The sequence below is a fragment of the Anopheles marshallii genome, chromosome 3, assembly GCF_943734725.1.
Source record: "Anopheles marshallii chromosome 3, idAnoMarsDA_429_01, whole genome shotgun sequence".
Taxonomy (NCBI): domain Eukaryota; kingdom Metazoa; phylum Arthropoda; class Insecta; order Diptera; family Culicidae; genus Anopheles; species Anopheles marshallii.
Genome location: NC_071327.1, coordinates 63,519,200 through 63,542,571, shown reverse-complemented (window position 1 = coordinate 63,542,571; position 23,372 = coordinate 63,519,200). Strand labels below are relative to the sequence as shown.

The following is a 23,372-nucleotide window of genomic DNA, read 5'->3' as shown; positions in this document are numbered from 1 at the left end:
TCGCCCCAACCACAATACGGCACGTTCGCAACCTTTTGTCCACAGCTCAAACCCGCTCTCTCTCTGTCTCGCTCCCTCAAAAATTTAACCTACAACTGTCAGTGAAAGGATTCGTTTCTTATCGCATTCGGAAGCATTCGGAGACATTGTTGGGATGGAAAAAAAGGCTTGGTCTGTTTTTTTTGTGTGTTGCGGTTTGCTACTCCGCTAACTCAATCCGTCCGCAGAAGCTCAATATAATCGAGCTAATGCTAGAAGGGCTTCGCCGGTAGCCTACGGCTCCCTTGGTACCGATAGTTCATCCAGCGCCAACAGTGTGTAGCCTGCTTAATCGACAATCGTTATCTGCTGCGTCTTGCGAAATTCAATTTGTCCCACCCTGTCACGGCCAGTTCGACCCCGGGTTGGCAGGGAACTGTTGCGGAATATGACGGCACGGGAAAAGCTGGAAAAGCCAACCATCTATACGCCGTTTGTTGTGTGTTGCACCCCCCTCCCCCTCTGCAGGTTTATTGCCCGTTCCTATCGAAATGTTACCGATGCCACAAACATAAGCAGAGTTCGGTTTTTGTTGTGGCTGCCCCGGCACGAAGAAGGGATGAAGCGATGCTAGAAAGAATCTCGTTGCAGGATTGCTCTCCGTTCTGTGTGCTGTGTGCTATGTGCTCTGCGGATAAATATTTCGTTCCTCGGCTTTGTACGGCCCGAAACTCGAACAAAAATGGAACAGTGTAGCGACGGTAAATCGGAAGCATGATTCGGAGCGCGAACGTGCCTGGCGTTGTGGATTGCAAGGTGGAAAGTGGCTTTTCCTTCGTTTCCCGGTGCCGCCGACTCGGCTGTGTGAGGTCACGATCGTGAGGACTTTGCCAAGAGTCCAGCCAAAGTTCATAAAGTTCATGTCCCGGCTCGGTCCCGCTAACGCTAACCGGCAGGGTGGTGACCCGGTGATCAGCTAATGGGGGTTTGGAGGAAGCTTTCTTCGCCCAGAAACCATGCGGGCAATGCATGAAGCGGAAAAGCGTAAAGCGTTTTAATCTATTTTCGTCGCCGTATCGGCGACGCGTTTTGTTCGATGGGACAGGGTGTTATTATTTTTTTGTTGTTCACTATTGGGTCACTCCCAATGGAATGTGGCCAGCGCAGCGGGCTCGTGTTACACGCAGTGTGTAGGTTCCGACCGGTAGACTCGATGGCCGTACAAGTGGGACAGAGAAAACCGAAACAATTTCCCAAACTGCAGAACATTTTTTTAATGGTTTTTTTTGTTCCTTTCATTTCATTTTCTAAATTATGTCTCTTCCGTTTCCTGTTTTTTGCGGTTTTGTGTGTGTGTGTGTGTTTGAATTTTTATTGTTACTCAGCCAAAATGGTTTCAGTTATGTGTCGCGTTCGGTGTGATATAATAAATTGTGTACGGTGACCGAATAGAACAAAAAAAAAACACAGTTTTACGAGGTGCAAACATAAATTTTAGAAGCAAACATACCGTGAAAAAAAAGATAAATATTAACTGGAAAGGGAAAATTCAAGAAAAAGGAGACAAATTTCCCAAAGGTGACTAACGATCGCAAACGGAGACAGTGATGCTGTGGCAATCATAATCAATATTTCTCCGTGTTTATAAATAATTAAAAAAAAAAAAAAAAACCATTATAATCAAACGTGGGTACTTTACTTTATTTACAGCACATTTTGACAAGTGAATCAGTGTATGCGAAGATTAGTCTGTTGATTGGGCGGAAAGTGACAGTTGTGGCATACTTTGATCATTCTCGTAGGTAGAGCAGTGTCTGTCCTGTGTGCGTGTGTGTGCGTGTGTAATACAGTGCCACATTTGAAGTGGGTTTTTTTTAGAAGCTAGCCGCTTTTCTATTTCCACCGGAAAACACAACAAATCGGTAATTTTGACGGTGTTTTTTTAAATGTGTATAAGATTTGATGGAAATTGTTGCTAAAATTGTCCTGAATGCCTGTACATGCTTCTTTAACTTTTTTATTACTATAATTAATGTTTCATCCTTGAAGAAAGCCCTCTGTCCTGTCGGTTTGCACCTGTGCAAGGTGCAGAATGTTTTCTTTTCTTTTGCTAATCACACGTACCAATCCCTTCCGGCACATTCTATAATAAAATCCCAAAGCAACAGCAAACAAAAAAACTCATTAGTATAATTTGTTTTCATTCGCTTAATAGAATAAAAAAAAATAGCTCTTTCTCCTCAATACAACCTTCCCCGGTGTCCCGCAACCCAAGTGGTGCGTGTTGTGTGGTGTTCTGTTTTGTTTTTTGGTAAACTTGCACAGTGTTATTGCTGTTGTTATGTAATTAACAACTTTTTCTCACTGTGTAACGAATGGCAAGCGGCCGCCTTGAAGGGAATTATCCGAGGTTCGCCTTCGTTTGTCGCGTAAGTTTTTGTGCAGCTGAAAGTTGTGTGAATATTTTCCGTTTTTTTAAACATTATCTTTCCGTTCCGTTGCGTTACGTCGTGGTTTCGTTTGAAAAGTTTTTACAGCCTAGTTGGGTTCACATCCTAAAGTCCTTTTAAATAATGAGCTATAGTCGTGCAAGAAAAAGAAATGATTGAAATAATTAACAATGAGGACAATGCATATTCGTAACAGTATCCTTGAGAACCTGTTGTAATTGTTTCCATCATCCCTGAGGTTTTTGCGTCAAATTCCTACTGTTTTTAGTGGGGAGCGCGTATATGTTTCGCTGGAATATCCTGGCAATGTAAAACAAAGCTGAAATCTGAAATTTAAATACGTTCCACCGTCGCTCCCTACTGTCAAGTATGTTTCACATTTTGAAGCGGTATAATGAATCACTTGACAAGCGAGCGATTTGCGCAAACAAAACTGAGCGTTGGACGCGTGAACAAAGAAGATTTTGGGACTTTCCGGCATCGGGGGCTGAAGGACGGAGCTTGCGAAGAGCGCGGTGATGGCGATCCTTCCTGCACGTTTGGTGGGATTTGCGGCATTAAACGGTCCTGATTCAATTACTCTGCACCGACTCTCGGGGGATTAAAACCCGCCATGTCTGGCAAAAGGACCTTTTTCTGCTTTGTTTGTTTGAAGCAGCGATAGAAAAGTTTATCCTTCCTTCAAAAGAGTTTGGAGGTTAAGAACAGCTTTTTTGTGTGTGTACTTTTATGTATAAAATTTTCACCCCTTTTTTGTTAAAAATAGTCATTATATTTTCAATTTCAAAGACTGTATTTTTTCTTGCTTATTTATGCTTGCTTGGTCTGCCAAAATGTTGAATTTCCCTTGTTAATTTAAATATTTTTGCATCAGCAACCGACACGATTGCTCTTCTGACTTGTTCCATCCAATGATAAGGATAATCCCATCCCGACACGATACACCACAAGCACCTCCGGGATGAAAAAAGTTTTTTCCACCTACTTCTCGTTCCAAAAATCGATAAATTCTGCTGTCGATTATAGCTGATGTTATGACATCGTGTTAAACTGCATACGTTCTGCCGATCGCCGCTTGGGCTACCCGAACCTCGGACCCCCCCCCTCCGTGCGAGCAACAGGCAACGTCAAGCGAAAGGTGCGAAGTACGAACTTTCGAAATTAACTTCCACCTGTCGGCAGCTGGTCTGGCCGAGTACGATGGAGATGTTTCATTTTTTTCTCTGTCGGGTGTTTGCAACGGAGATACCTCGTGGCAGGGTAAAGCATGCGTTCTAGCGATCCGTGCGGAATAAAGTTGTTTCTGAGTTGTTTGACACGATGAGCGGGGCCTATTTAGGGGACACACGCCAGTGAAAGGAATTGTGTTTGTGTGCCCGAAACCCATAACCCACATCAAGACCCCGATGTTGTGTGCGCGCCCTGGTACGACCAGGCTCCGTTTTCTAGCGCGTCCCGTCATCAGCGCACACGACCTGTAAATAAGCTCTCGCCTGGAGCAGTTTCTAAACCCCCCTTGTGTGAGTGTTTATGGCATCATCAACCAGTGTGGGACACTCTGTTTTAGTTTTTTCGTTGTTGTTGTGTGCTTTAGTTTCCATCTAAAGCACACCTTGAGCTTGTTATCGATGGTCCTGTATGCTGGTTGGGCGCGCTGGTCGGAAAGCTGGCTGGGCTATGGTAGATAATTAATTTTAAATGGCGTCTGGTAGTTGCACCACACGATTAATGGTGTAGTTCTTTTGCACCTGGAACATACTTCATGTCATCATCGCAGCTAGAGTAGTCCGACTTGCAGCGGTAGCACTTACAGAATGAATGGTCGCCGTACTGGGCAAGGAAAACATTTAAACGTAACAACACGAAACGTAAGGAAATGAAAACGAACCTTAGTGCCGGTTTCTATAAGTGTGTACCCGACGATGGTTCAGCGCTTATAACCGGCAGCTCCGGTGCTCGTTCACCGCTCTTTCGTGCTCCTAATTAGCTCGGATGGTAGTCCGAAAGTTGTAATGTTTTACTGACTTTCCGGTGTCATTTGGCAAAATTATGCTGAGCCCAGGGTATATTTACAGGCTCGTTGTTCCGAATAAACGGCACTGTAATTATCTTACCGGAAGTTGTAGAAAGCTAAGTTAGCTTAATGTTTCTCATGAAATGGTTATTGCGTTACTGGTTAGTAACGCTTTATACATTCTTTTTTTTTCGAAGGATGAATGTGACTCCAACAGTGTCTCTTTGGAAAGATTGTTTGTCAAGCTTTTGCTTATTGTGTGTACTTTAAACCACCATCCAGCTCCAAGATGCAAGTTGCAACCACAAACCGCGCCATCTTTACTGCGAACAAGCAGACAGCTGGCAAATTACTTATGCTTAGAGCAATGAGGTTACTGCTCGTTTGAAGTGGCTGTTTGCGACGAAGTACTGTTTCAAAAGATCCGAATCCATGTAAAACGGTAAACATTGAGCGGTTGAAAGCATCGCTTTCAAAGTTTGAACCTGGAGATTTGATGTTTGGTGTTTGTTTGTGCAGCGGAATGTGTTTATTTTCCGCAGACTTGCGGAAAACCGACAAGCACGTTGTTAAAATGATAAATATGTCGTACATGCGCCATAAATTCAGGCGCTCAGCTCGCCAAAAAGTATGCAATCCGCATAACTGAAATGAAGAGTTTTGCTCGCCATGATAACAAGATGAGGATTTAATTTAGGGTTTGAGACAGAGAGGGTTCGCTGGGTATTATTTCAATGCAAATTTTACATTCAACTTTTCATATTCATAGCAACATCTCGATGAGGTATGGCATTTGAGTGGTGCTTGATTGGAACAACAAATACAAACTATCAAACGCGCAGTGTAAAATGTGGCTTTTCAAACACTTGCTGTTGCTGGAATTGGCTCCGTGCCAAAGTGTTTTCGCAGCAGCCAAGGGTGTGATGATGAACGGTTGTCGATCCATCATCAGCATCGTTGCAGCCATTAAAACAGCAAGAATACGCTACAAAGTGCTTCGAGAAGTTACCATTTCTCAAAGAAACCGTCTCAAAGACGGTGTTGTGTACCTTCAGGGTGTTCGGTTTCATTTGCGGACGGTTTGATGCCGATGCAATGGCGCTGTAAATGACCACAACCGCCACGCGAGCAATGAAGATGAGTTGTTTGTCGTTCGAGCGGTTGAGGATCGCGCGAACGAGACCGGTCGTTGAATTATCGAAAATGTAAACGGTACTGCGAGAGGAACGGTGAAAGTTGGACAATTAGTGGTTTTGTGTTTACGTTCTCATCGCCGGGAGGAAAATTCGTTTTGCAAAGTTTAAAATTCAATTAAAAAGTTGTTCGATATTGGAGGTATAGAAATCAGTGTTATACTCCGATGCTAAATGTAAAGTAAATATTGTTTATTTCCTTACACCATATTACAATTCAATCACTAGCACAATCGACTGTATCGATTCCAATTATTCCATGCAAGACTTGACATGATAACGATGTCAAACGTGTTGTACATTTGACCTTTAATTCTTCGCTCCGTTTCAGCATTTTAGCTTCATTTTTGTTTTATTCCAAAGATGTAACGAACCTGTTTATGGTCGGTTCTATTTGTTTGACCTTTCGCTTGCCAAACAACCGCACACAGCGCTGTGTTCTATGTGGCGGCATGTTTGCTAACGTTATTGGAAAATGGGTAAAGCATAAACAGATGCGCTGTGATGTAAAAAAAATAAATAAATAAAAATAATCGTGCAAAAAAATGGTTTCTCCCCTTTTTGGCCCATTTCTTTCCCCCGCAGCAAACGTATAGTCGTGAAAACATTCGCCCATTTAACCGAAGGAAATGGAGCAGAAGAGTAAAAATGCATAGCGAAAGAGAGACAGTTGTATGCAAACTAGATAGAGCTAGCGATGAAAAAAAATAAGTTCACCTGCTTCGTGCTTGCTATCGTGTAGTACTGGGCTGCTACGATGGTTTGATGATATCCTTACAATTGTACGTAACCTGGACGGAAACGTATACGAACGATACACAAAACCCGTGTGGACCCTTCGAACGGTCCGGGCGGGTCCGGGGTCTGGTTATGGTTGGAGTCAATTCGAGAAAAATGTTTGCTTTTTTCATGCACCATGAAACTCTTCGCCAAATTGCTTCAAATTGAATCCAACCGCCGATCGATGTTTGCCAGATGCAATGCGCCGAACACGTTGCGACTAGATGTTCCCCAAAACGGATGCAACGGATTTGCTTCAAAGTACGGTAGCGTTTTTTTTAAATGGCTCTCTCTCGAAGTCTGCTTTTTTTTTGGGCGAGATAGTTATCAGCACATTTTCTTTTCACCTCGTAACAGACTGGATTCACTCGAACGCTCTGAACGAGGTTATAGTTGGGATCCCGTCTGCCGGTGGCTGCCGTGGGAAAATGTTTTCCATGGCATTCTGCCCAGCAACTGTAACAATATTAGAAAGTAATTTGTGATTGTGATCGGAAAAGGTGTCGTTTGGAATTCGATAAACGATAATATGATGTTATCCGGCAACAATAGTAAGCATAGGGCCATTTTCATGCCTTACTAGAATATGGTACTTTGGTACTATGATCATGAATGTATAGTAAATGGGGGGAAGTAACTAATCGATAAATAAAAAATTAAAAAGAGAGAATTGCAATCATTTAATGTACAATAATTCACTTTGCGTTAGATCAAAGCCTCTAAACCACGCATCGTTGTTGCCGCTTAAAGGTGGCTTAATTTCATTATCTAGATAATGTTGCTAACTCAACGCATTTTGCTGTACTTTATTGCCACAAAAAAAAGCCCAAAGCATCGGTAATGGTTTCATCGGGTCTCTTGTTTAGTGAAACAAAAAAAGAAAACGATGTATGTAAATAAGCTCTCCCTTTTTGCAAATAGATTCGAGAGTTTTTCTGTCGCTCGGTACAAAAACTCCATTTCCATGCGAGGCAAAGCATGGGAAAGGCCGGGAAGGGATATGGAAAAAGGTACCTACCTGTACGCACCGGTGGGATAAACCCATGTCAATGCTGCCGCAAAAATTGCCCGGGTATCGTTTGGTATAAATTATTTGATCCACTTCTACACCTGTTACATTGTGTTGTTTTCTGTTGGTAAGATAAGATGGTCCCTTTCAAGTATGAAATGCGTTTTCTGGAATAGACATAGGATATCATTTTTGTTATTGGTGTGGAGAAATGGAACATCAGATGAAATTGCCACTACAACAAAAAGGTTACTTCGATTGGAAATTGATATACTAATAGAAATTCTATGTTTAGAATTAAATGTCACGAAATTCGCTACCAATACGTCTTATGCTTTGTTCTATTAATAGTCAGTCAATAACAGTCACGAGTCTAATTCACGTCCAAATGTCCATTGCCCTTTACCCCCTTTGGACAGTGTGAAGCCTTCGTTTTTTTTGGGGTAATGTTTTAATCTCGCTGCTTATCTGCTTGAGTCGGAACTAAAAGAACCACACCGAAAGGTAGCATCATTGGATGGGTCCTTCTGGTCAATATCGTCATGGGGACGGCGAACGTTAGTCAAAAGCTGGTTCCGTGCAACATGTTTATTTCAGCTCACGTACAATCATTGACACTTTTCCCCCCGGTGCACTGGGCAATGTACCAAAACAAGGAAGGAAGGAAGTAAAAATAGAGAAGCATCTCTTATGAGGGAACCATAAACCCGAGCCCGACCACCGAAACCACTGGCACCGTTGCGAACCGACCGACACATTCAGTTCGGTAGGGCGGTTTTCCCGCATATGCCTCGGAGAGCCTCGACCTCTCGCACGTTGGGTGTTTTGTCTTACCCATATACCAAGAGAAACCACAGCAATACTCACTTTATTGGGACGCTCCATTGGCTTTGGTTATTTATGTTTCGGGTTTTGCCGTTTGCCTTAAACCATGGAACTCGAATCGTGCCCAAGCTTTACATATTCCATTGGGAGCTTGCGGGGGTCATCCAAGGTGACTGGTTGGCGTTGGTGCAAAGATGACCATTTCCCTCGAGACTTCCCCGACGACCGAGGGAAAGGATTACTTTCGACGTCCTGACGTGATTGAACCAGGGCCACTCATTGCAAATGGTGAAAATTGTTTGGATAAACCTGTGGTAGCAGCAAAATGGGGTGGTGGTGGATGCTGGTGAATGAGAATATTATCTGTCACGGCAACAACAAATTGCTCTTCGGATCCCGACTTTCGCTCGCTCTCTCCAGGGAGTGTACGATAATCAAGATGGATGTGTGGCCGTTTTGTGAAGGAAATTTGCATGGATTATTTATTCACTATGCTAATGATGTGGTACTTCGCCTTACGTATTTAACATTGAACGGGGGGGGAAAGTTGAAGGCACATATGAAAACTCTCGCTTAGTAATAGTAACATTTAAAATCTCCTCGTACATTTGGGAACTTTGGTTGTTAAACAGCAAACACCGCTCAATGCAAATGAAATTAAGTACGGTTGGTTATTTAAATATCGCACCATTCTCACTCGTCATGCTTATTCTCCCAAATTGGAAAAGTTCACCCGTTGTACAATTCAGCATGAAAAAGAATAACTTTGTCCAGCGTTTAGGACAATGGGAAGTAGATGAACGTTATGCTTCTTTATTACGGCGGCTTCACGTACATTAATCACCTCGTGCGGGAACAATTTGTGCTCACCGCTCGGGTTTTCGTTGTAAAAATAAAAATAAAATCTTCAAACCACCCGCAGCAAATTGGAAAACGTTTAACACGGAGTTTCGTGAATGGGGAAGAATTTCTCCCATCGTGCTGCCCTTTTTTGTTGCTTCATTTAGGAAACAAGCTTTGAGTGTGGTCGATGAGCTTGGGTAAGCAGAGTTGCTTAATTTCATTTTCAATTAACCCTTGTGTATTTTTTTTTTGCTGTTGTTTCTCGGTTGGAGGGCGTTTCTGTCCGGGGCTGAAGCTTTTGTATTATGGCCACTCGATTGTGCTGACTCAAACGCGATGAAATTAAAATGTATCTCCGTTAACTCGGTTTTATCGTATTGGAATGTGAGATTTATGAACGAGAGAAATGTACTTCGTGGTAATAAAAATGGAGACGCCTGGTTCGTTTCAGAATGAGTGTCATAAAATCATGCCAATAAGTAGAGATTAATTTGCATAACTACACCAATAATAAGTGCCTTTTCGTATCGCTTAAAAACGTTTAATGATACGCAACAACAATAGCGAGATTAATTACAATAACACATAATTATAAAATAAATGGAGGCGCCTAGTCGTTCTTATAATTAGTGCGTGCAGCCGGAAGCCTTCATATCGTGATGGGTTTATTATTATTATGTCAGCTTCATCCGGTAGTGTTCTAACGCTAGCGTCCCGTTCAATCTTCCTCTGATTGCTTGCATTCACAGCGCAATAGTGCTTTTATTGCAAAACGAATCCCCTATTTGGGGCCCAGGTTACGGGGTTTGATGTTCATTTTAGTGTTGCTTATTGATGAGAGTAAATTGAATTTTTATCTACATCAGCAAATCGAACAACGTACTGCGCTGTTCCATCGGGTTCATCAAACTGCTGATTCTTACCGGATGGATTGATAAATGAAAAAGTACGTGCGGCACCACCGAACCGACAGTTTCCTTTCCCTCAGCCACGTTCTAACTCGTCCGCACTGGAGTGGACCTGCTGGAGTGGTTTTGTAAAAACGGGCCGTGCGGTGCATTTAATCCCACCGGTAGTACAACAGTCTACCTCCACCCGGTAGACACCCGGCGCTCGAATGCAAATTGGAAATGCTTCGTGTGCGTGTGCGATTGCGCCCACGCGCATACGTTACGAAAATCCCAAATGGGCTGACCGAACGGTTCAGTTGGGCCACGCTATTCGTTCGTACCAACGATTATCCTGCTGTGTGCGAGCGACGAAGGGAATGAATGGGGGTCCATTTTGGGTTCTCCGCTGCTGATTGCCGAGTGTGTGTGTGTGTAGTCTGTCGGGGCTGTGTGCGGAGCAGGATTGACGGGAAATCGTTTTTCAATTTTGCAACAGTTCCCTAACCAGGGCTGGGCGTCCGGTGCTTTCGGTGGTTATTGTCCTTCCGTCAGCGGTCGATTGACTATTGGGAAACCACACTGCCGGTCAAGTAGTTAGCGCGGTTAGAGCAAGCGGTTCGGGTGGATTCCGTCGAAGTGTTCGGTGCTTGTTGGGGTTCGTTTCGATTTACCATTCAAAACATATTCCATTTGGAACTGAACTGTTGTTTGGTCTGCGATTGGAGACACCGGCGACTGGTGACGGTGATTAGAGCTTTAGATAGGTAGATTTCGTTGCAATGCTAGACTAGAAGTTTCACCACCAGTAGCTTTGTTGGCCAGGTCGAGTGATTTCGAACGATTTTAGCACCGCGTGACAGTTTTGCTGCCAATGCAAATTTTATACGCCATGTCGGGTTGGAGCATTTTGTATTAATCCTGCTAGATTGTCATTTTTACGTGTGCAAACTGCACTAACATGCGGATGCGGATGGTGATTTTCAACCTCATTTTTTTCTCCATTTAAATTTAAATATTGTGCATGTGTGCCTGACCGTTTGCTGTTGGTCATTCATTTAATCCACTAAAAGCTGCTCCACCCAAGCGGTGCAGCACGGTGGGGAAAATGAATTCATTTAGTCAACGCAGAGATTATTAGTTGCATATCGAAACCGAAAACCCGAAACCACCGTTGAAGTGTGTAGCCGACCGGATGTTCGGGATGTTCACTCGATGATGCAACGCTAATTGCTGTGAGCGATCGAATGCATCTACGTGTGAATCGATAGTGAGTGTGGATAGTTTATTTTTATCTCTTGTTTGGTGTCATTGTGTCTACTGTTTAAGAGTACCACAAAAATCGTTATAAACTCACAATTTTAGTAATTTCTTTCAACGGACCAGATCAAAATCTCCCATCCGTACCAAGGATGTCCGGACCGCCTGTAGCAAGGACTGACTAACCGGCTACGTGGTAAAATAAGTCGATACGGCCAGGCCATTCTTTGGATGGGGGAAAAAACTACTAAACAGGCTCCTCAGCGTTCTTCTTTTCTGATACTTCTTTCGCTATCGTCTGATAACTTCGCACTACTTCTCGCTAGAAGAATACGCCACACTGTCATTCTCTACCAGAGCCGCAACAAACCGTCCACAAATAAACATCTTCAGTTGAACAAATAGATCTAAAAATAGAATTTTTATGCGACTGCAACCAATACGTAGCTGCTTGATACAGCTGGGGACATTGATACGATTTGGTTCTGAATATAACAAAAAAAAAAAGCCAACAACCGGGCGTGATGAGATTACCATCCATTGGGTGTTTTATCGTTTTTTGCGGATATTGCAAATGAGCTTCATGTATTGTTCAAAATCTTGTGCTTCCTGCGCGACAATCTGTCGCGCTGTGTATTTCACGCCACCGAAGCTGCTAAAGGCTGCAAGCGACGGTGTACGAATTTTCTTCAAATAAGAAGCATTTTACGTCTGTTTCTCACACTTACCATTGAGGTTTGTTGATCGAAATAGATGCGAGAGCACAGTAAAGCATACTTCGAGCGTAATCGGTTTAGATACGGAAGAGTACGGAAAATCCACCGTAGCGTCGTTGTTCTAACTTGATGGGTTTTCTGCTTCCTTTCGTCGCATACCTTTTTTTCCCAGGAGCGGTCATATAAAAAAAAATCCACCCACCAGAATCGGATCAGTATCGGCAAGAACCGTAGCCATTATATTGTTGCGCTTCGTTGACAGTAGAAGGAAATCAATTCGGTTCTTGACGGACAAATACCTGGGTTGACTATTCGTCTTCGAAAAAGTCGTGCTTATGTTTGGTAGACTTCATGTGGATTGGTCCAATTGGTTTGGATGTGTAAGACCCCGGTGACAATCTAAGAGGGCGAAAACAAATCTACTCAAATTAATACTTCTCGTTTCTGAATTTGAGGTTTTTTTAAAGGTTGGTTTTCTTCGTAGGTGATACAATGATTTAAGAGCAACGACGAGCGATAAGTCTCTTATTTAGTTGAAAATATAAAGTTATTAAAATCGTTACTTTACCATCTGTATTTTTAATTTTTAACTACCATTAACCACTGTCCTGTGGAACTGTCCTACCTTATCACGTTACATATTTTCATTTCACTTTCACGCCATATTTCTTCTTCTCCTTCTCTTTCGTCTTTCTATCTTTCTTGTCCACTTGCAGTGAGATGATTTTTGGTTTCGCTTAGCGCACTCGCACCCACACACACTGCCTCACACACGCACACACCGTTAAACAGTTCCCTTTTCACGCCTCGCAATAAACAAAGCCACAAGATCGACCAAGCAGTAGCTGCGTGCCGTGCCTGTACACCATCACCAAAACATCACATCACGCACACGCACCACAACCTCGGGCTTAATGTTTTTCGCGCAAGTCGCGTACACGCACGACGCACTCCGCGCAGCTCGTGGACGATCGTGGAGACGCCCGCATACGCTAGTGCAGTGTGTGTGCCTGGTCGTCCTTGTCGGTGGAACGGTGGCCGATCCGACGGTTGGCGATCCGTACCCTAATCCGTTCACACGCGAGGACGATGATACGTTGCTTTGCGTGAAGGTGGGGAAAAAAACAAACGCATTTGCGCATGGATTCGTCTGTTTGGTGGAGAATGGAAGGGACTTCTCCACCGTTGTTTGAAGGATGCTTTTCTTTGCCCTGTTTTGTGTTGGAGTTCGTTCGGCATGATTGCATGATTTCTTGGTATGCGCTTCCGGCTAAACGCTTTGTGGATGTTGTTTTATTTGGCAAAAATAAATTGAGCAGTGGAGAAATTCAATTGCAGAATTTCACTGTCTAACGATAAGTTATAGAACGTGCATAATTGGAGTCATTGAAATTGAACTTATTGATATTTTTTTTAGTACTTTATTTAAAGTTGCTTCAATTATGTAGTTTTATATTTTAAATTTTAGATCTCTTGATTGATGTAAAATGGCTTCGGTATTTGGTTTAACTTTGAAAATTACCCATAAATTATTGCTTACTTCAAGCTTCTACGTGCAAATATTCTCATGATTGTTTCGTTGATCTTGTTTTGATCGTGCAAAAGCTTTTCTAAATGGAACTCACTTTATTGACTGGTTTTGGTTTGTTTTCTTTGTGTCGTTTCCTTTCCGCAGGACATGGGCTGCTTAGGTAGTAAAGACCGCCTGTCCAAGGAGGACATGGACTTTCTCAAATCGCACACCCGATACGATGAGTCCACAATCAAGGAATGGTACAAAGGCTTCAAGGTAAGTGGGTTAAAAGTTTTCCACCACGCGGCACCACCTGTGCCTGTGCCTGTTGACTTTGACGTAATGAAGGAGCGCAATTTTCGAACGTCCACTATTTACGGCCCGATATCGCGCGGCTAATGTCTTTTACCTTCAAATGGAGTGTTTTGCTTGCCTTCCTTCCTGCGCGTCACGGGCGACCACGTTCAATTTCCCGATAGCTGGCAGCTTTTGCTTCAATTTTCCCCCGCAGTAGTGACACGCGGCGGCGACAGATCAAAGCCTTGTCTGGTAATCGCTGCCTGTGTTTTGCTTGTGCCGCATCATTCCGGCACTCGGCCCGCACGGTGACCTGTCGCCATTTGCGCGTGCCGGTTTTGATGGATTTCATTTGGCTTTTATTGTGTTTGAGTGCCAGATGAAACGAACGGTCTCCGTAATGTTCCACCGGTAGTCCAGTGTCGTTGTAATTGAATTTAGCGTAAAAGGAAGTAAGGTTTTTTTTTAATCAAAAACGACTTTTTGCGCATCTAGTCAGCGTGTGCACGTGCGTTCCGGAACAAATTTCCTTCCAACGACTCGATTTTGATCGGAAATTGAGTAAATGAGCGGCAGCTGTTGTACCATCCAAAGAAAGGCGTTGGGTGGAGTTTTTTTGTGTGGAAAATATTTGTAGATTGAAAAGTCGAATCGAACTCTAATTAGCAGTTGAAAGCCTCTTGGAGCAACTTCGAAATTATCTTGAAATTAAATACAACAGATAAACCGCTTTCTTGGGGAGGTTTTGTGCTGCGCCGACAAAGAAACCCTGCGACATCATGTAATGCTTTCTGCCAGCGCCCTAAGCTCAGCATCCGAACCTCATAATTAATTTCGAGCGCCATCTTTACCGGAAGGTCGTACCCGGTTGTAGCAGCGCCCCCTATTCTGAGCGATAAATGTCTAATCCTTCCGATATCACTTAATTGAAACCATAAATCAAATTACACACCACGACGCTAATGCCACCGGTATCTAGCATCGTCGAGCGTTTTGCTCTTTTGTACGCACGTGGGGCGCCTCCATCATGGAGGCGGCGTACTAATACACCCGTGCGAGAGCGCAGATCTCGTTGCAAAAGCCGTGCGCTATTGCTGCGTTCCCTGTCACGGTTTTCACATCCTATTAGCTATTCCACCGGTGCAAGATGTAACGATAGTAGACGGGAGTGCTTCCATTCTATGGCAAACATAATCAGCTACAATCAAACCCTAGCTGTAACGGGAACCCGCAGGGGAGGGTTTTCCTCCTAAGATGCAACTACCCTTATTCAATTAACGAAGTTCCCTATCCAGTAACTACCGGATGGTAACACACGCCCGCATTAAGCTGAGGTAGGTGCATTCGTTGATGCGCGCTGTCAGGTTGCATAGCGAAGCTAGTGATCTCGTGCAAACAGACGCGCGCGCTGTTCATTATTCCCACTAACGCAGCAGGTAAAGCTTCATGGCAGGGGTGCGTACCGGTGGCAGCAGAAATGGGGGGGAAAATGCATTGTGTTAAGCAAAGTTTGCTCTTATGAAGAAAAGTTTCCTCTTTTCTGTCGACGTGAAAAGGAGGCAGAAACCAAAAAGAAAAAAGGTGGAGAACGATAAAGAGCCGGCCTGGTGCCGTGACCAGGATACACGCGCGCCGTAGGAAATGATTTGCACTGTTTTACGATTCACGAACGAGTGAAACTTTCCCATCGCATGCATGCGGTGTGTGTGTTGTCGGTGAATATTATGGTGATTTTAAGACTCGTTTTTATTCCATTTCTTTATGCAACTTGGTATTTGCTTCGGCAGGAACTTCATCTAAGCTAAGCAAACGGTTTGCCCCGATGGAACCACTGTAGGTGGTATTTTTCCCGGCTGCAACGACGGTGTCGGCCATATCCACTCACACGCTTCCTTTTCTGCATGATGGGGTGGGGTTTTTTTTTTGTTGAGGGTTCAACTCCTTACGCCATTTCATCTACCGTCAAGTGGGTAAGCGTTTGTATGGTGCCCGTTGCGTAGAGAAGATGTGTGAATGGATGAGGTTAGCGAATGGCAGGCGAACTTTAGCATCGTTTCGCATTCAGCATTCTATGTGCTGGCAGGTTTCTTCGAGAGCCGCCGGCTCGTTTCGTAGAAAGCTCACCCATATCACATCTTCCATCCATTTCCGGCACGAGCTTTGAGCTGGGGAAAGTTTTTTTTTCCACCAGCTCGTTAAGGCTCCGTACACGCGGCTGGCGCGGTTAAGGTGAAAGAAAAACTGTAATGGAATTTCAATGAAAAGAAAAAATCTCAACCCAACACTCAATCTATGTGTGTGTGCGTGTGTGGGGGGCTTTTTTCAGTAGTTAAAAGTTTTGCCATTCGCTAACGTAACGTAATGGAAGAGACACAGAGAAGAGCTTTTTATCACGTAGTGACGAGTGTTGTGCTGAGTTTTTACTGTTTTACTTTCACAGTGTATTACCGCATGTTTTATGGAGTGAAGATTATGTTATTTATGTTAAGCTCATTGTGCACCGATGTACCGACGTTTTTGCGTCAACGAATGCTTATGGTTTACGGTGTGGCGCGCTAATTAAAGGTGGCCATATTATAACCGGCCTCGAAAATGAACTATGATGTAATCGGCTTTAAGTGGGTTGGTTTCAAAATTGCTCCCACTGGAAGAATGCCAACACGGCACAATTCCTCAGCCTGAACCTTCAATCGCTCCGGCATTTTGTGTTTTTGTTTGTTGCTTTTGTTGTTGCTGTGCTTTTCCTTCTAATGGGTAAAAAACGAGTATCAGTGTACCATCCGATCGGCATGGAACGATACGCCGGGCACTTTTCCGGCATCCGTGTACTGATGGTGATTAAATTTTCACATTTCCCGAACGATGCCTGCTTTGGATGCTTTGGCACCGGCGCTGTCGGTGTGTCTTATCGGTGAGGTTCATTGCGATGATGCAAAAAAAAAGGGATATCGAACGCTGAAGTGTGCGTGAGAGAACAGGCCGGAAGAGAGCAAACGGGCGGATAATGGATGGCCAACTGTTGAGCTACCGGAGCTTTGCTTCCGGCGGGAGTGTGCCCGTGCTCTGTTCAATAATGAAAATTTAATTTCACACCCGCTTCGCTTCACCGGACGCTTCGGGCTCCGGTTTATTTGTCCCGTAGAGCCAAGGGCCAGGACGGTTGACGATTGGATTTGAGAGTGCAAATCATGTCCGCATCCGGATGATCTATGCAAACGCTACCCTTATGTTGTGCCCCCGAACGCCGAGATGAAGTGCAATCAATGGAAGGTCACTTTAATGCGTATTCGTCAGTGAGAAAAAAGCTCTTTGTTTGGTTTTTCATTAGCATCGTACGGTAACGAATGTTTGGTAAAAGTATGGTAAATGAATTGTCCTCATGCATATTATATGACGATGGAATTAAATAATTTAATACTTCAATTTTCAAAGCGCAAAAAAAGGGTGTACGTCCTGCTGTAAGGGTTAATGCCAGGGTGAGGCCGGATATGAGAATGCTTTCTGCGCCCCCCAAAACGATGTTAATTGGGTGGCCAGCTTAGGTCGAGACAGTGGATGTAATTTCGGATCAATTTAGCTAATCCGTTAATCCACTAGGCTTTCGTATGTTGGGCGGGAAATTGGCCAGCTTAGGTGGAAGAAACTTCAATGAATGAGCGCTGCGTTGCAGTTAGATTACAAAAACGATTTGTGTTTTTGCACTCATTACTCACCGCTGGTCAGTTATTGTAAAATGTTGTAATGCTGCTTGCCTTGTGCTGGCAAAACATTGTTTGTCCTACGCTCGGCAATTGTTTGTCCTACTCGGCTAACTTTAACCAGCACCAACTAATCTTATAAAAACACGTAGCGGGTGCCAGGGCCATCGCGCGTCAGAAGGGTGCGAAATAAAAGTGTGTATAAAAGGCATTAAACGTAATTTGATATCCTAATATCAACGGAGGGGGACTTGCTTGTTGCGCTACTGCACCTCGCCGGACGCGAATCCTGCCCCGGTTCGGGGTTTCCCCGGCACGTGGTGAAGCAAAAACGTGTGCATTAGGCAAAAACAAAACACTAAATATCCTTTTTTTGTTTTGTTGCTGTTTGCTTGGTGTCCGTGTGCTTCCATAATACGCTGGCTTTCGTTGTTCGCGATGGTTGCGGTTGCGTTCGTGATTCTGGTGCGAGCTTTAATCCTGCCTCCCGCGTTGACATTGATACTCGGTCACTAGCACATCCGTGACCGGTGGCAAGCCAGAGGAAAACCGGACGGTTTACTTTATTCAGCCCAAGATGGGTTCATATTACGGTAGGCTAATTAAGAAGTGCCTCCACTATCACCCATCCCGGGGCCACCAACCGGAGATGTCCGACCGACCGACAAACAGAGAGCCGACTAATTATAGCCGATTGTGGGACGGTATCATTGGGTATTTATCTATGAAAGGGAGGGACGATCCCGTAACCGTATCGTCGGTCGTGTGCTGGTTGCAAAGGTTCAAAACGGCACCGAACCGTAAGATCATAATTTTCTAACGCAGCAGTTGTCTAATGATAGTCTCCTGGCTGTGATGAATATTGCTTTCGGAAGCTTAAATTAGGTGCTTAAAAAAATGGCTACACTTCATAGGCGTATATTCTCTTTGCTTTGTGCGTCTTGGGAGGTTCCAGGGTTATGAACATAACCTAGAAAAAGTGTAGTTTTCACAGTGCGACCGTTGAATTTAGCATAGTTTTCCTCCATTTTGTGATGGCAAAATGGGCTTTGATGCATATGCGAATTGATGGTTCTGAGGGAATTTACGAAAAGAGCTGTTTCCATCGGTCATTTAAGCATAAATTACGCGAAAACAATATGCATCGTAGATTAACATACTATGTTCGAATCACAATTTATGGCTCATGTTTTTTTTTAATAAATGGTTGTGTGGTGGCAGTGATTATTTTATGCTCGCTACAAATGACAAATGGGAAGCAAGCAAGCACATAAAAAATGGCGTTTCACAACATTTCACGGCTTATTGATAAATCCAATCATTTCCAGGTGCATGATGCACGGGTGTGACGTACGGTTCTGGCGGTTTGCTTGTTTGTGCAATGCACCGCAACAGTACACGAGTCGTTGCGCCCGGTTAAACCTCAACATTGTTCAACAGGAATAATTTATCGGTTAGACAAGAACATGATTACTGTACGCACAACACCGTACCCGGTGTCAACTCTTCTGCAAACAAACTCTTCCTCCCCAGCGGTATGCGGTGGTGCACCTTCGGCAGCATCACCGACTGAGGCTGTGGATGGAAGGTCAAACCCATCGCACAGTTCGGTTCAAAGCTGAACAGAATCACCACCAGTCGGCTTAACGGTTGTGTCATTTCACAAAAGGATCGCCAGCAAACTACGCTGCGCCAGCACATCCTTGCCGTGTGTGGTGCCTTTTCAAGGACACTACGCTTACATTAATCTTGTGTAAAATTTCAATTGCATTGTTGTGGCTAAGCGTTCCCAACCTACGCAACACCTAAAGACAGGATTTTACAGTGGGCGGAAATTAGATTCCATTACCTAGCACCACAAGAACTGTTGCGGGCAACCGGGCCGTCGTGGACCGTCCGTGAAGGCACGTACTGCTTGTAGTTGTGGGTGCACCGTGCTAATACCGATTGCTGTTCTCGGCTTTGTTCCGACAACGGAGATAACTCAAGGCACCCTCACCCTCATGTTGGTTAAAACATTGATGCTTTTGTGCCGCCCGCCAACCTGGCACGATAATTCCTTCTGTTAAATAGTTGTGGGAAATGTTGCATAATCGAAATGACACACTCGTCTTGAGGCGGTCTTGCCAATGTCAATCAGTAAAATGTCTATCTGCTGAGAGCTCTCAAGAACCGTCTTTGGACAAGTGTCTTGAACAATGTCTCCGCTTCGTGCGCTCCGTTTTTCTTCCACGCTGGTCTTTGTCATCGTGTGTAACCGCAAATCATAACAGTGGCATGCCGGAGAGACGGGAGCAAGCGCAAGCCCAGCGTTTTAGTGGTTGCCATACGCTATTAGCTTTATTTAATTTACATCACACATTTCACGCCGCTACGGTCCGCTCACACCACCAGCCGGTGAAGTTCAGGACGGCCACATCCGGAACAAAATCATGAAGTGGAAACAATGAGGATCATAAACGTCAAAGCTTCTCTGTTGCTGGGTGTGAAATCCGGCCTACATCTGGTGACTCCTGGTGGCCGTATGGCCGTGAGCCCATGCCAAGGCAAACTTTATCCTGCCACCGCGTCCGGCCTGCATGCAGTAAAACAAGAAGACGACTTCAATCGAGGACAGTTGGCAGCAACTTTCGGATGGTCGTGCTTTCCGTTTTCTGTGCCGGTTCAGCGGCGGGTGACGAAGCGTGCGGTGGAGATACCTGGAAGTTGCATTGATGTTTCCCAATGCCACTGCCGACGAACATGGACTAAACAACGGAACCGTTTGTTGAAAAGCAGGAAATGTGCATAGTTTTATTCCATCATGGGTGTGCCGGTGATGGTGCCGGAAATGTATGGTTTTGCTCAGTGCAGAGAAACAAAGCCCCCCGGGTACTGGTGCGGCACTAGAGCCCGAATTGAAGCCAGAGCAACTTGGTCGTACACATTTTCATTTCAGGTTTTATACTTATTTCGAAATTCAATTTATGCGACAGCAAACTATCAGGACTTCTTTGCCGGTTCTGGAATGGATGGAGCAGATGGAACTGCCACCACCGAAAAGTCATGCTGTGTTCCGCATGATGTTGCACAATGGACAACATTGGTTGTATTTATCCATATTTCTATCCGTAAAGGTTCTTTGCATTAGATTTTGTGGCTTTAATAGATTAAGACTGATCATTATAATGCACGAGAATATAGGATTTATTATTAAATTAACTAAATCAATTGTATGATTGATGAATACCTATCAGCACCTATCACAACAAGCGTGGCACGTGACGTTTAAACGGCCTTAGAAGACACCACAACCGCAGCAGGCATAACTCAATGCAAGCACTTGATAGCACAAAACTCGACAAAACCGACCAGTATAAACGCGCGTTGGGAAGGATTTTGATAACCAGACGTTGTTTATTTTGATCCGGAGAAATATTTACTGCATTTATCGAATTAAATATGCTTTACTTCAAGAAAAATACAGTAAATGTTAGCAAAAATCATTGTCTGGCTGCGAAAATCCATCCAAGGACACGTTTATACTCGTCGGATCGTACTTCACTTCTACCGTCGTATGAGTTTTGTGGTAAGGCCCGCTGCCGTTGTGATATCATGTGCTTCCATTTAAGCCTACCTGTGGGAGTTGTGATGTCTTCAATGGTCGTTGAAATGTCATGCGTTGCTTTTGTTGTCTTAGGCGCTAGGGTTGTTCTTTCATCCAAAAAACCATGTAAATGAAATACATTATAATTCATTATAATTAAATAAATTTTGGTTCTATATGGAATAATAGATTCGTACTATATTCCACTAAGGCTTCATCATCAGTCGTTCATGAAACAAATTGTTCTTTAAACGGTTCTTCCTTTAGTTATATCAACGAGTTTTAGGTTGGTGAATGCGAAGTTTATGCTTTGAAAAGATAGGTTCAATATATTTCTTACCTCTTAAAAGTTGTTTATACAGCACATTGTCCATTTCAGCCTTTAAAGTTGAAAAGCAAGCCGGCTAAGAGCACTACCTCTTGAAATGCGGTGAACAGCGCCGTCTCTATATTATTTTTCCTCCCGTTCAATCTGAACTTTCTTCAGTCACCTTAAAACTTTTAGCTCCAGCATGCACCGTGTCGTTGGACAAGAAATTTTAATTAACAAATTCAATCACCTCTGCACCCTGTTGTGCCCCCTTGTCGTTTCCGTGAGGTTGAGTGGCCTATCAGCTTTGCTTTCTTAACCTATATTTAAAACAAAACCTTCATCAAAATGCAAGGCAGCACCAACACCCGCGTCTAAAGGAAAAAAAAAAATACTCCATGCTGCTTTGAAAAACTAGTTGACAAAAACGCCAAAAAAAAATCGATACACCGGAAGAAAAAGCCCAAATGCACGACTTTCACGACGAGTTTTCCGTGTTCTTGTGTTTTTTTTTCTTCTGTTTCCTCCTTCACCCATCACGAACACGACGGGAAAATGGTTTCACAATGGTTCCTTCGCCCCGAAAAAAAAAAAAATCTCGTCCCCCAATCAATGGCCGGTGTTCCGTAGGGGGTCGCCTTTTTTGAGTGGGAATCGAATCGATACTGCAAGGAAAAAAGGTTCGTTCTCCATGTTTGCGGAGTAAAATCAGCGATGATGATGATTCGATTGTCGATCGAACTTTTCTTGGGGAAAAATCGTTGACTTCTTGGCGATATTTTGGTATAACGTTGCTCCCAGAAGGTTGCTATTCTTTCGAATTGGTTGTACGTATTTCTATGTACAGCGCTTCTTAACGTTTCTCTATTAGAGCTTATGACCACCAAAAATAGTAAAAGACAGATATCAAAGTTTATTCAAAACATAAACTTATTCTTCATAGAAGAGCCCTTGAACGGCACCAACTGCTTGGCAAAAAATGGCAAACGAACGGCATGTTTCCGAAGATGAATAGGCTGAAAAGCTCGCCGCGTACCATATTCACCTTATTCAATGAAGTGCGTGAACGCTAAGAGAGCCATTTGGCTGGCACTGAAGCGGAGTGCTCGCGAGGTGCTTGTTAAATAAAATTAGAATAAAATCGATACGAACGAATCGTGTCGTGCCGACAGAGAGAGAGAGTACCTCTCGCTGTGGAAGGTTCACTGCGATGTTTAGTTTGCTTTTCACACTCACTCACGCAACCAATTCGTACGTCACGTCACGCTTGTTTTGTAAAAAGCTCCCACCGCACCAATAGATGACGCGACAAGTGTGCGTCGGTACACGGGCGGTTTGTTGTACCAGCCGTTCGTTGAGCACCTTTACAAATGACGCTGAAAGCCCCTGCCCGGTGACGTGTGGGCAAATATTTTCCCATCGAAATGTTGCACGACCGGTGTGACGGTTGCTGCGCGCACCTGTAGCGTGGCGCGAGCGGTGTGCTGCACCGTGGGCCGCGCATTGATGAGCAGAGGAGCGTACCAAAAGTACGGCCGTTCGAGGTGAATCATGTTTTAGAACATGGAAAGAACATTCAACAAGGGAGCAAAAGTTGGTCGCCGGTTGTTAATTGATTTATATTTAATATGAATCATTATGTCGGCCCCATTCTTTCAACTTCGATTTTTGTACCACAGTTTATTCAGCTTTTGGGTGTTGTTGTTAAGGAAGTGTACCCAGTCAGCAGCAGGTGGTATTTCATCAATCAATCTCTGCCGGTGCGGGTGCGTGTGGTGGATGAAAAATGTACGGCAAGGAAAACAAAAACGAAGCATACAAAACAGCGCAACCGGAAGGATTACGTTCGCTTGCAAAACAGACGATAAAGGCGTGACGGAGGGAAGGAAAATGGGAAAAACTCTGCAGTGGTGTATGTGTGTGTGTGAATATTTTTTATATTCTTTATAGCTTAAAGTTGACGTGATTGATGTAGCCCCAGGACCTCATCGCTGCGGTAAGTGATGAGGGTT

General features: G+C 44.0%; 1 protein-coding gene across 1 annotated transcript in view; it reads left to right on the top strand.

Annotated features, from left to right (window-relative positions):
- The first annotated feature begins 12,870 nt into the window (after nucleotides 1-12,870).
- The window catches only part of LOC128713319 (neuronal calcium sensor 2), a 35,064-nt gene continuing 24,562 nt past the window's right edge, over nucleotides 12,871-23,372 (top strand). Inside the window, exons 1-2 of the mRNA XM_053808179.1 lie at nucleotides 12,871-13,068; nucleotides 13,632-13,745. Of these exons, the coding sequence (XP_053664154.1) occupies nucleotides 12,871-13,068; nucleotides 13,632-13,745 (312 nt within the window). The remainder of the gene's footprint in view (nucleotides 13,069-13,631; nucleotides 13,746-23,372) is intronic.